At 50.6% G+C, this 13,573-nt stretch overlaps 1 protein-coding gene across 1 annotated transcript; it reads left to right on the top strand.

The window, feature by feature from the left end:
• Positions 1 to 1,491: 1,491 nt before the first annotated feature.
• Positions 1,492 to 12,503, top strand: DLK2 (delta like non-canonical Notch ligand 2). Its single transcript, XM_024193720.1, has 6 exons — positions 1,492 to 1,552; positions 1,714 to 1,815; positions 4,027 to 4,090; positions 8,059 to 8,189; positions 9,362 to 9,506; positions 10,141 to 12,503. Exons 1-6 carry the CDS (start codon positions 1,492 to 1,494, stop codon positions 10,913 to 10,915), a joined length of 1,278 nt encoding a protein of 425 aa, XP_024049488.1. The 3' UTR covers positions 10,916 to 12,503.
• The last annotated feature ends 1,070 nt before the right edge of the window (positions 12,504 to 13,573 follow it).

The following is a 13,573-nucleotide window of genomic DNA, read 5'->3' on the forward strand; positions in this document are numbered from 1 at the left end:
TTGATGGCATTAAGTCTGAGGTCATGCCTCAAACTGGGAGACTTCATGAGAAATCTAAGGGAAAATGACCTTTTCAATGACATGTGGTATGAGGCTCAGCTCCTAACGGCCCCGGAGGAGCATGCTGCCAACTGTTCAGCCATAATCCCTAAATTATTTTATAAGATTCACAGGAATCACTTCACCCTCGCCTGAAATGCAGCAACTGTTCAACAGCTCACACCAACACTACACAGCACTTTAGGACAGGAAGTGAAGGAGAATCCTGTGCCCAAATGTAACTGCAGGGGGAATTCAGGGAGGTAGAATGTAATTATCTGTGGTGGAATTTGGTCAGGCTAATCAGAAGTGCCATGGGACTTGTAATGACCACAGGTGGTTAGAATCTTGGTTCTGCAACTCATTTGAATGATGCTTCTAGCTGCACCGTACCTCTAAGACAACAGGACAGGCCAGACTCAGGCCAGCCCCCTTCTGAGGTACCAGTGTCACTTCCTGAAGAGTCTATCTGCTGCCTGAATCCTAGGAAGTCTCCCATCCAAGTATTAGCTCAACCCAGCACTGCATTGCTTGCAAGCCATCCTTAAGGTAGAACAGCCCCTGTCCTTCCCATCCACACGTTTGGGTAGAGTCCCTCCATATGCTCATCATTCTCCTAGGAAACTTGCCTGCCCCTTCTGATCTGGTTATATTTCTGTCCCTATTGTGTCACCCTACATTTGCCCAATTGCCTGCCCATAACAGTCCCAATTTGCCCCAGAAAGCTATGAAGGAACAAGGCCTTTTTGGGAAGTAGTAGTGCTGCTCCAGGAGGGCAAGCAGTGAATGGAAAATAAATGGGCTCAGAAACATTGGGGCTACCAGTGGCTCCGCAGGAAGGCAGGAGAAACAGGAAAGAACGAACTACAGTTAATTAGGAAGGGAATCTTTGCTTTTGCTTCTTTAAGCTTTACCCCCAAATCTAGGAGCCTTTACCCCACTCCCATGTCCTGCAGATGTTGCTCCTGGCAGTACTGACCACCTGCCAGAGTTGGAGGGATTTATTTTCCTCCCTCCCCCTTTTGAGTCTGGCAGAGACAGAAGCAATTTCCCTGCTTAGCCATCAGCTTTATTAGGTTTGCAGCTTTATTAGCTGCAGCTCAGAGCCTAGTGAGAGGACATAAAGTCACCAGCTCTACATCTGAGTGCAATTGGCTGCACTAATTGCAGAGGCAGTTGGGACTGAGAAACAACGTCCTCAGCACAGCCTGAGCTGCACCTCAGAGAGTGTCACCCGTCCATTCAGACTGCACTTAAGATGCATTGGTAGAGTCATGTGGGTGATCTCAGTATTGAATGAAAATGGGGATGGTTCCTCTATGCTGGGGAAGTGGGGTTGCTTGAGGGGAAGGCTGAGATACATGGATGGGCTCCAATTTAATATCCTTAGTCATTATATACAGTACTCCGATATAATTCTGCTTTATACATTTAAAGGAGGCTGTTTGGACTATGGAGCTCTGGTTGTCCCCAGGAGAGGAGGGAGCCCAGAAGGACCTGGTGGAGAGATGTAGTGAGAATGTGACAAGTGGACAATCCTTGTAAAAATGCATGTGAACTCAGAACTCACAGAAATAGGATGATGGGGAGAAAGGGATGTGTGAAGCAAACCCAACAAGGCTGCAGGGGGGTGGGTGTAGGGTTTTTCTGACTGTGCTCTTTATGTCTCTGTAGGTGTTCATCTCGGTGGGGCCACATTGACCATGCTTAGAAGTTTCTGTCTTCAGCTCATGTCCTTGGTTTGGATCCTCTTGGCCCATCACCATCTTGCCCAAGGTGAGACTCAGTAGATATGTGTCTTGCTCCTGTGTCCATCCTTCCAAACCCACCTTGTTGCTGCTGAAGTCTCCTCACATCACTGCTATCCAGCAAAAGGAAGCTGATCTGACAGATGAGAGCAGAGGCTCTGCTTAGCCAGTAGGCATACTGTGCATGACTGGCTGCAGTCAGAAAGGCTCTTTGCTCTGCTTTCCAGGAGTGTCATATCAGTGCAGTGCCTGGCAATACCCAAGGGGACAGAGGGTAGGACTCCCTTGGGCTGCATACGGAGCTCACTTGCTGTAAAAATGGCTGGATTATAGTAATGGACACAACAGTTCCAAGAGGCAGGGAAAGGCAGGAGGAGTGCAAAAGGCCAGCTTGGATCCTGAATTTGCCCCAGTTAAGTGGTGAAGCCACAAAGCACCCACCATTGCAGAGTGCTTATAGACATGAAACAAGATAGTACTCAGCCACAGGCTGAACTGGTCCCGCATGCTGCTCCAGATTAGCCATGGCACGTTATGGGAGTTTCTAGTCCTGGTCTGGGCCAGAGGGAGTCGCCATCCCCTCTGACTTCTCATGTTCCATGTGGTGTAGCTTAGAGAAAGTCTCTTTTGCTGGCAGCCTGATATAAGCTCTGCTGATGGGACTCGAGATCCAGCACCGGCCAAGGGGAGATGGACTCAGTCAGCTACCGGTCCTCCATCTCCAAGACAGGGCTGAAGGAGGCTCAGTCCCTGAGATAAGAGGTCCAATTTCCTGACATTTGCTTCTGCTCTCCCATTCCTACCCCATGCAGGTCTCTCTTCCCGCTCTCTTTGTCTGACTCCAGTCCATGTTTCAGGTGTGCAGTGACACCTGCTGGACAGGGGGCAGGATGAGAAGCTGTTTACTTTGTTCGTGCCCCTGGCTCTCAAAGTCTAAGAGTAACCATGATGGGGAGTGGAGCTCCCCCAGTTTGTCCCAGCCCCAAGACAATGTGGGACTGAGAGCTCTGGACTCGGTCTAGTGGCCACTCCTAAGCCCTGCAAAGCCACCATGTCTCAGTGATAATCAGTAAACAGGAAGGAGAGAGCAGGTGGCCCGAGACAGAGAGGCAGAGAGCAATGAACAGGAGGGAAGAGGGCTGGAGATGAGACACCTGACTGAAGAAAGGAGGCCAGTGGTGGGGAGGAGGAGCAGCAGGGCCAGGCCATGGCTCAGTTACAGCCTTTGGGGCCTTTAAATAAATAAACAGAACTTGACACCTATCAGGTTATAATGCCCCATGCTCGCCTTCCTCTGTGCAACAGAGTGAGGGATTGTCACTCACAACCTGGCCTTGGCAGAGCCTCGCAGCATAGCACTCTGAAAGCATCTGCAGCCCTAGGGATAGAGGAACTGCTGGGGACTGAGACGGTGCCAGTCCAGCCTCACTCACCTCACTTCTTGGGGAAACTTGGCTTTTCCCAAAGGACACAAATGTTTAGAATCTTTAGAACAGAAGGAATCCTTCTCAAGGCCCTTAAGCCCCTCAGATTTCTGCTCAGAAGCTAGTCTTAGACTTTACTATCATTATTATTTATTATAGTATAGTAGCACCTGGAGGCCCCAATAGGATTGGGCCCTATTGGGCTGGGTGCTGTAAACCAACAAGTAATACACATTCCCTCCCAGAATAGCCACTGTCTTAGGAAAGTGCCACAGACAGGGTGAAGGACATGATCCCAATACATAATTTTCAAGCACATTGTTAGTTTTCTAAACAAAGACGCAGTGTTTCAGCCACCTACCCGCTGTGTCTTGTCACAGCCCTAGATTGTGAGCTCTCTGGGGCAGGGATTGTCTTGTTTATACAGCAGCTAGCACGCCGTTGCCCTTAATTCTTGACTGGGGTCCCCAAATGCTGTTGTCATACAAGTACTAACTGTTTCTGTGCACCTGGTCCTCACTGTCTGATCCTTCCCTGTGCAGATGGTCTCTTGTAAAGCCCTCACACCCAGTGGGGTAGCTGTGACATAATGAGGGGCAGTCAGAGATAAATGGAGGAGGGGGAAGTGAGCATTTGCAAGATAAAAGGGGTCTATGGCCCCAGGGCCCTCACTGTGGATAGATCTGACCTAATAGGGGCCCTTGGCATGAGCAGTTCTGGACCCCTGGGGCTTGCATGCACTGGTTTATGTTAGCAAGTGCTTGCTTTTCTGACCTCCTTGTGCACTAACTCCCACTCTCTGCCCTGTCCTGCAGGTGATGACTGCAGTGAGCGCTGTAACCTGGCCCACGGCTGCTGTGACCAGGACGGCAAGTGCAGGTATGGTGTTTGGAATTCCGGTGTGGGTGCATTTAAACTTTAACCATTCCTAGGACAGCTGATCTCTCGCTCCACACACTGTTCCCTGGGACATCCAAACCCTTTCCTAGGTCAAGGAATGCAAAGGGGCTCATCCTACTCAACCAGGGCTGGCCCACAACATTTTGGCACCTGAGGCGGGGAGCTCAAATGATGCCCCCATGCCCCCTTGCTTGGGCCAAAACTTTGAAAGGTCTCAATTCTGCCTTCTTCCTGTTCTACTCCTCTCATGGTACTGCTCTGCTACCTACCCCAATAAAGGAGAACTAACAACTTAAAATGTCTTGTTCAAAAATTTTAAGTAACACTTAACTTTCAAATGCCTGAACAGCAAATGTAACTTTTCTTGTCTGCATAGTAAACACTGGCATTTTTATCTGTTTGAATAATCAAAGTGGTGCTTTCCTTGCCTTCTTGGTTGCAAAGATTTGAACTGCTTCCTGAAGGTCCACAGTCTGGGCCAGCTCATGCTCTATTGAGATGGTTGCAAGGTCGACCAGCCTCTCCTGTGTCATTGTGGAGTGTAGATGTGTTTTTATTAACTTCAGCTTGGAGAAGCTGCGTTCTCCACTGGCAACTGTTACAGGAAGTGTTAGAAGTATGCGCAGAGCAACAAAAGCATTTGGAAAGAGGGTGGTCATCTTATTTGTGTACATATATTCCAGAAAAGCCTTTGGAGTTGATCCTGCTGAAATGTGTCTTTAAAGGGCTTTCAGTTCATCACCTAAATCACTCGCATCAATATCGCGCATGTCATCATGTGTCAACACTGTCTCTAGTGCCCTGCATTGCTGGTGTAGGTCTTCTTCAGGTATAGTGAGGAGTTTTGGAATATCATACAACATCCCAAATATACTGCTGTGATCCTTGAGCTGCATGAAACATTCTTCAACTGACTGTATTGCACAATCTAGCACCTGGTAAAGAATTCAACTTTGAATTGTTGTTTGGGGTCTCTTATGGGATTATCCCGTGCCTCGTAATCAAAATGTCTTCTTCTTCAGTGACTCTTGTATTCTTGAATGGGTGGGAAAATAGCTTCAGTGTGAAGTTCCTCTGCCAACTTCTGTGCACTCTTCAGAACATTTTGAAATCCCTCATCTGATTGGTAAGACTGTAGGTATGACTTTGCTTTGTCCAGTTGTTCCATTGCTCCAGATATATCAAAGTCAACACCTTGGAGTCTCTTGCTTACAACATTTATTTCAAACAGTATGTCATTCCATAACACTAAGCCACACAGAAATTTGAAGTTATGTATGTTTCTGGTGATTCCATTTCCTTCTGCCACTGTTTTCCCACGAACAGTTCCTGTCATAGCATTATCCTCCATAATGGCAACTATGGCATCATCTATCTTCCCAATTTGGTGTTTGATAGGCTTTATCGCCTCCACTCAACTTTCCCATTGTGTGGCACTCAGTGGTTTCAGTGTCAGAGAGGATGTTCCCAGATGTTGCTTCAAAATTTGTCATTGATGAGTTGATGCAGAGAAAAATACATAGATGCTCTGAATTACATTAAAAAATTCAGCAGGCTCACTAGAAGCTGATGCTGCATCATTGACCACCAAGTTCAATGAATGAGAACTTCATTGGAGAAAAAAAGCTCGAGGGTTTAACTCTCGGATCCGTGTCTGCACTCCTCTGTTTTTTCCTCTCATGTTGACACCATTATCGTAGCCCTGACCTCCAGGGGCGGCTCCTGGCACCAGCGCAGCAAGCGTGTGCCTGGGGCGGCAAGCCGTGGGGGGCAGCGTGCCGGTTGCTGTGAGGGCGGCAATCAGGCAGCCTTCGGCGGCGTGCCTGCGGGAGGTCCGCCGGTCCCACGGGTTCGGCGGCAATTCGGCGGCGGGTACGCCATCTTGCTGGAGTCTATTGGGATTGTAGGCACTGCATTGAGTTTGTAAGGTTTAATTCTGTGATACACTTTGAGTCCGATTCGTATATCTTCCCTGCTCTGTCACCTCAGCTCAGTTCTACTTTCATCCAGGTGCTTTCTTTCTCAGACACGTAATCTCTTCTTTTCCCACTGGGGAGTCGGGCACTGTCCAATCAGGGAACACTTACAATTAGTGCCCACTGTCCTGCTAGGTCTAGAATGCTGCTGTGTACTGCAGTGACTGGTTTCTCCATCACACTCCTATGGTGAGCTTGTAGAATAAGGTGATACTATACATGGATCCCATCTGGAATACTGTGCATGGCTTCACATCTGGATTATTGTGCAGTGCCTTGAGTCCCACAATTCAGGAAGTGTGATGGGGTGTTCATCCCACATGTGCTGGCCAAGGGTTAATATGGGCCTGAGAAACCAATTAACCTGCCTTCTCATACCTGGAGGGTAGGCCAGGCCTAGTTAGAGATAAAGCCCAGCTGGGGGAAGAGCAGGGCTTGTTTCTATAAAGAGCTGGGTGAACCCAGTTAGGGAGGAGAGACCCAGAGGAGAGGAGGTAGAAAGTTTCCACTCTAGGAAACAGTTTGATAGGAGGCTGAGGAACAGGGCGGGCAGGCAGGCTGGCTGGCTACTGCAGGAGGGATCTGGAAGCCTGACTGGAGACAGGGACCCTGAGGAGTTATAGCCTTCCTGAACCCCTCAGGGAGGGAAGGAATGTGCTGCCCCCTGGACAGTGGGTTGTCCAAGGCACAGGAGCCTGACAAGGTATGGGGACAGTCTGTAGGAGATGAAGCACACTTGTGAGGAAGAGGCAGTCAGCTGAGGGCTGAAGATTTGGTTTTGTTGATATTTCTTTTGTCCTTTGGTAAAGGACTCTCTGGCCCTGGGAAGGGCAGGAATTTGCAAATTGGTCTGGCCAGAGGGTAAGGACAATCTTATGGCTGGAGTAGGCCAAAGGACAGTAGAGGGAAACTGAGGCAAAGGTTGCTGCAGCACCAGAGCCAGAGAGGCGGGGGGGTGTTGAGCTGGCAGCTTTGTTGCAGGAAGAATATGGACAAATTATACTAGTACAAAGAAAGCAACAAAATGTACAAAGCTACGAGGCCCTGGGGGGAATTCTTCATTCCTGATGGTGCCTGCTACCTGCCCTTTAGCTTGGCTGGAAGGGTACAGGCATTTTCTTTCTGTCTAATTTGATACTTGGATACAGAGCAGATTACCGGGAGGAGGACAATGTGGACTAGCAGTTACAATCAAGGCTGTTAGCAAATGTCTGGGTTCTGTTACCCACTCTGCCTCTGCCACCCTATGTAGCCTTGTAGGGTAAATCCCTTTTCTTCTCTGCCTCAATTCCCACATCTGTAAAGTGCAGATAATATTTACCTCCATCCTTTAGGAGGAATAAGGCATTAAATGTTGGGAAAGGGCTTTGACGCTGAAGAGTGTGAAAGCGTGTGCTGAGTGCTACTATTCCAGCTTTTGTGGGAGAAAATAAATTCAGTAGCAGCGTTTGACATGTACACACAAAATGCTACTGCAGCCATGTTACCAGACCAGGCGTATGTTTATGTCGCAGTCACAGGTGTGATTGCAGCTCAGTAGACATACCAGAGCTAGCTTGAGTCCTGGAGCAGTGACACTGTGGCATCATGGGCTAGCTGCAGAGGAATTACCCATGGTTCCAGGAATACTTCACTGCTTCTGGTACCCAAGCTGGCTACAATAAAGCTTGCTTGGGTACCTCTACACCAGCTGCAATTACACCTCATGATTAGAGTGTGGACGTGCCCAGGATCTGTCATCTTTGCCTCCTCCCTTGGCCTTGATGTGCTCCCCAGAAGAAGCAATTTTCTGTCTCCTGGGGGCTCTTTGAGAGAAGACTTTCCAAGCACCACACACACTTATAAGCAAGCGCAGGATGGTGTGTGAAGATAGGCTTATGTAAGCCATTACATAATCCAGTTCTTGTCTATATTGTGCTGCCATTGGGGAGGCTGCTGTGCTCGGACTGACCTTCCTGTATCCTCTTGCAGGTGTGACCCAGGCTGGGAAGGAAAGTACTGCGAGCAGTGTGTGCGGATGCCAGGCTGTCTCCATGGTACATGCCATCAGCCTTGGCAATGCATCTGTGACAATGGCTGGGCTGGCAAGTTCTGTGACAAAGGTAAGTTCCACCAGCTGGACAGGAATCAGTTTCCTTCAGCAAAGGGTTCAGTGACAGATAACTTATTTACAATAAAGATCTCCGGGTGGGGAAAATGTGGGGGAGGGAGGGTCTAATTGCCCTGCAAAGCGAGGGAGGGGAATGTGGAGGGCACAGGGATTAGAGGCACCAGCTGTCAATCCAGCTGCCTGAGCGTATCCCCATGAGATTGAATTTTTCACTCTTTCATGATTAGGGCAGGAGCCCAGCACACATCCCCTAAATGAAAGGATGATGCAGCTGTTTAGGTGACCAGCAGTTTCTCATTGTGATGCTTGCATTGGGGGCTGGGGTCTTATCTTTCTATCAGAGATTTGGCCCATCCCTTTTCCTTTCTACAGAAGGTGGTCGGGCTGTTGGGCTCTGATCCCTGTTTGCAGGGCCTGTGATGCTGTGATATCGATGGGCCTGAGGCAGTGGCATTAGTGGTATTCACTGGCTTTCCCTCACTGTTGGGACTGCTGGCACTGCTTTCTATTTCCTTCCGCACTTTCTGCCTTTGGCAACCAGCTGGGTGGGATCCACTCACTCTGTCAACTTCAAATGGAAGTGAGTGACGAAGCAGCTTCATGGCATAGCTAATCTGCCCTCCAGCTAGGGGTCTCAGGGGTCTGCTCTTCAGGCTGGAGGGTGTTCAGAATGCAGCATGCGGTTATTCTAGGACACTCAGAGCACAGGGCAGCTAAGGGCCTTCCCTTCTCTGCATCTCGCTTTCCCTGCCATATAGAACAATGTAAAAGTGTTTTGAGAGCTGCAGCTGAAGAGTTCTAGACTTTAAGGCCAGATGGGACCACCAGCTCATCTAAACTGTCTGATCCCTCTATACCACAGGCCATTAAACCCTACTCAGCCACTTCCACTCCAAGCCCATCCATCAGAACTAGACCAAAGTTCTACAGCCCTCAGATGGCTAAACTACTGTGTGCCACAGGCAGAGAACAGGAGGGACCGAGGTGCTCCAGTGGCAGGGAACTGATTGAGTTGTACCCCAATGAGTTCTGTGTAAAAGCCATGCTGCTGGGGCTGAGGGAAGCTGCCGCTCATGATTCATCTTTTCCCTTTGGGGTGGGGTTGACAGTTCTTGCTGGCACCCAGCTCAGCTCACCAAATGCCTCCCCTTTCTCTCTCCTCAGACATACACATCTGTGAACACGAGCTCCCCTGCCAGAACGGGGCCGAGTGTGTCTACGACGGGGACGGGGAGTATTCCTGCCTGTGTCCTGAGGGCTTCCATGGGAAGGACTGTGAGCGGAAGACAGGGCCATGTGAGAAGGCCGGGTGAGAGAGATCAGCAGGGCAGGCAGAGATTACATAAGGCATTAGCTCCAGCTCCTACTCTACCAATCAATAGCCCAGCTTGGATCATTAGCTGTGGATTTCCATGTTTATGGCATGAAGCCAAAACCTTCCTAGTCCTTAGGGGAACTTTGGTTTAGCTGACTGTAACAGCAGCTCCCACAGCGGATGGAGTCTGAGCTGTAATCAGAGCAGATTCTAGTCACTCCCCGTTAACGCAGTGACCCTGCCTCTGCTTTGCACTCAGGGAAACTTACTGGGAGTCAGCCTTCCTCTTTGTAATGTTTGGCTTTAGGCTTTTCCTGACGTGGGATTGGCCAGTGACTCGGCCACACTCTCTAGAAGGGTGGGAGGTAGCTGTGCTCCAGGTGTGTCTGTGCATGTGCATAGGGACAACTTTGGGGGCCTTTCTCCCCTCTGTGCAACAGGGACCCAAACACCTGCCCTTTCCTCTCCCCCGCTTATGGGTGGAATTCCCCCTTGTGCAGAGAGCAAGCACAAGGCCTATGGACCACTTAAGCCCATGAGTGCATTTCACCCTGAGAATGCAAGTCTATCTGGGGCCAGAGCCATGTCCTATCCAGGCCTGTGATCAGTCCCTGCTCTCTGCCTGTAGGTTTCCATGCAGGAATGGTGGCCAGTGCCAGGACGAGAACGGCTTTGCTAGGAACTTCACCTGCAGGTGCCTGGCTGGCTTTGTTGGTGCCCTCTGTGAGAACGATGTAGATGACTGCCTGATGCGTCCCTGTGCCAACGGTGCCTCCTGCCATGATGGTATCAACCGCTTTTCCTGCCTGTGCCAGGTGGGCTTCGAAGGCCGTTTCTGCACCATCAACATTGACGACTGTGCCAGCCGCCCGTGCAAAAATGGGGCAAAGTGTTATGATCGGATCAATGATTTTGACTGCTTGTGTCCCGACGGTTTTACTGGCAAAACGTGTGAGGTCTCCACTCCGGAACCGACCTGGGTCACCTTCTACCTTCCTGATGACAGGGAGAACGGTGCTGTGAAAAGCACAACCAGCGAGCATCTCCGAGTTACGCAGCCCGAGCCAGTCAAGACTGTGGTTACTGGGAGGCGGGTTGCCAACCACAGCGAGAAAGCCAGTGGGGGAGGGCTGTTGAAAATTTCTGTGAAAGAGGTGGTGACCCAGCGGGACGCAGGGCTGAGTGAATCTCAGTTGGTGACCGTGCTGGTGTTTGGGATACTCACAGCTGCGCTGGTCCTGGTGACCATACTGTTAATGCTGCGGAACCGGCAGAGAGGGCGTCGGAGGTCAAACTGGTGCCAAAGCCCCTCACAGGCTGCAAGGAAGCTCCAGGAACAAGAATGTCAAGTGGGCATGTTAAATACAGTCATGGTAGAGCCCAGGAAGACAACAGAACTGTGAGGACTCTGGCACTCTGTGAGGATGCTGCCCCAAGCCAGGGGCCCTGCCGGCAGTCATGCCAATAAACCCTTCAAACTGTGCCCTGGGAGTCATTCTGGTTGGGTATCTCCAAAGTACTAAAGGTCTTTGGTGCAACCTGGTCTGTGATTCAGTGGGGAGGGGGTTTACACAGGGCAGCGAATTTGTATTTGAAAACAGAACTCTCGAACAGGGTGTGACCAGCCTGTCCTGGATCTAATCCATCTCCATCAACCAGGTGTACCTAGGAGTCCAAAGCCAGGGCTGAGTCAGAACAGCTCACTACTGGAAGTGGCAGCACACTGACTTTGTCAGCTAGCACCAGAAGACATTGGTACCATCTTGTACTAAACCACGCTAGAAATGAGACTGATCGTGCCAGAGCAGAAGAGGGCACGACCCTCTAAGAAACTCAAACTTTGCCAGGTCCCTGGATGCTGGGTAATTCCTAGTGCTGCCACTAGTACCATCTTTGGCCTGTTGTTCACACTGGGGCTAGGGCTTCTGGAGCTGTTGTGCTCTGTGTCTGCCCCTCTGTAGTGCTGTGGGGTTCCCAGCTCTTTCTGGTGGCCATGGTTTGTCTGTTTCAAACTGCACAGCCGCAAGGAGTGAGCAAACAGGCTCCCTGCATAGCCTGGTGGTGCTGTGAGCTGGTTGGGAGAGACTCCAGAGGTGGCTCGAGAGCCCATCTTGCCCTTTTCTACCTGATATCATGTCCCTTCTTCTTGTGAGAATGTTTTGTACCTTGCTGCTGCTGATCCATGTGTCTTTTTCCCCTTTACCAAACCATTTGAGCTGGTTTGGGTGTGTTCTAATAGTAATTCACAAAGCTCCTTCCCCACCCCAGCACATGCTTCCACTTCCCCGCTCGCTGCGGGGGAGAGCCAGAGCCAGATGTGTTATAAACACAAAGCCAGCTCCCCTCCAGTGTTGTGGAGGACTGGGCTGGCCCCTACCACAGGCCCCTGCAGGTGGAATTGAATATGGAGGAGGCTGGAAGTGAGCTTTGGTTGGTTCGGTAGTAGTCCAGGTCCCAGTTCCTAACTGCCTCCCCCAGGCAGAGCTGGGAGTAATCTAAAACCAGCCATTGTAGCACTTTTCAATATAAAGTGAGGGCGAGGCTCTCTCTAGGGGATGCAGGGGCAGATTAAAGTTTCGGATAGCCCTGGGGAACAGAAAGGTGGCCCTACCTGCTCAGCAGCCATTGGTGCACCTTTCAGTAGGAAACACACTCATCCTCATCCCTAAGACACAGCAGAGGGAATGGGACATTTAACCATGAATCTAGGTCATCTCCTGGCTGGTCCAGTCCAATCACCGTTGACAGAGCATTCACCCCCTTCCGGCCAGGGACAGCATAGGGCTAGACACCATGCCTCAAACAAGGGTGAGAAAGTTTCCCTGTTTCTCACCACTGCCCCACAGCCTTGCTATGTCATATTCAGGCAGGGTCCATAGAGGCCATGCCACAGCCAAGGTAAAGGAGCTAGAGCCCCAGGTGGAAGGGAGGGCTCCTGCCTGGGAATGAGGCAGAGCAGGCAAAGGGGCTGGAGGGAGGGAAGATTAGGGCTCGACGAGGTAGATTATTTTTTTTAATACACTGATGGATGATGTAACTTTATCAAATAAAATACCAGAACCAGCATGGAGCCTAACAAGCCCACGAGCAGAGCCCTTTGCCGGTGGTGTTCTCTCTCTGCCCTGGTCCAAATCCACCCTAAATCTTTGCCAGAGGAGCTGCCCCATAACCCCTCTAATACCTGATTCTCATGCTGTACCCCAGAGAGACCCTCTAACCCATGGGGCCTGCAAGAGGCTCCTCAATCACCCCCAAGACAGAAAGACAGTGGGCTACAGCTCAATGAGCAGAGAGGGACCAGGGCACCCTGCAGGGATGCAGCTGGGTCCTGCAGCCTCAGGTGCAGGAAAGGGGTACCTGTGTCTCAAGTCAGCCTGGAGGAGGGTTTGCTTCTGCTACAGGCATCCTCAGAGTGCTGGAGAGAGGGGCTGGGCTGTGGGGTAACGGCAGAGTCCCCAAACTGCACACTAGGAGGGAGCAAGATGGGTTGAGTCTGTCTAGCCTGACTATGGGCAGTGGGAGGGGAAATGGGGAGAGATCCCAGGCCAAAGGATGGAGGAAAACCCCCACCCATGGGGAGGTAGGAAGGGGAGGTTCAGCTTACATAGGCCAACGTGATTGTGTGGGAGACGGGTTCAAAACCCAGCTCTGCTGCTCCCTCATTCCCTGCCCACGCCCCAGATCCCCAGGCTGGCAGGCTCCACTCTGCAATGCGATACACTCAGGCTTCATTACAGGGGCCTCTCTCTATGGCCAAACTGGAATCAGAGCAGTGCTGAGGAGCTCTGAGGAGATTTCTCCAGCCTCCTGAACCAGAAGGTTGTGAAGCTGAGGGAGGAGGGATGAGCTCTCCTTTGGAATAGTGCCACCTAGATTAACTTTGGAGGCCTTTAAACACCTGAGGAGTGTAGTGTCCCTCAGCAGCCATAACAAGTACAACATGCAACACTGATAACATCTCTGGGCACTAGCGTATTTGTACATACAAGGGGCCAGATCCTGTCCCTAACCCAATGCCCACTATTCAGTCCAGTGAGGCTGTGCCATAAGGAAACCACAGC

The sequence above is a fragment of the Terrapene carolina genome, unplaced genomic scaffold (assembly GCF_002925995.2).
Source record: "Terrapene carolina triunguis isolate 2854851 unplaced genomic scaffold, T_m_triunguis-2.0 Scaffold85, whole genome shotgun sequence".
Lineage (NCBI taxonomy): Eukaryota > Metazoa > Chordata > Testudines > Emydidae > Terrapene > Terrapene triunguis.

What these genes read in the sequence shown, in the direction of transcription:
- DLK2 (XM_024193720.1), top strand. Translation starts at nt 1,492, where the DNA reads ATGGAGCTCTGGTTGTCCCCAGGAGAGGAGGGAGCCCAGAAGGACCTG. An exon ending in GGACCTGGTGGAGAGATGTA is followed by an intron (nt 1,553 to 1,713) that starts GTGAGAATGTGA and finishes ATGTCTCTGTAG; the next exon opens with GTGTTCATCTCGGTGGGGCC. An exon ending in TGGCAAGTTCTGTGACAAAG is followed by an intron (nt 8,190 to 9,361) that starts GTAAGTTCCACC and finishes CTCTCTCCTCAG; the next exon opens with ACATACACATCTGTGAACAC.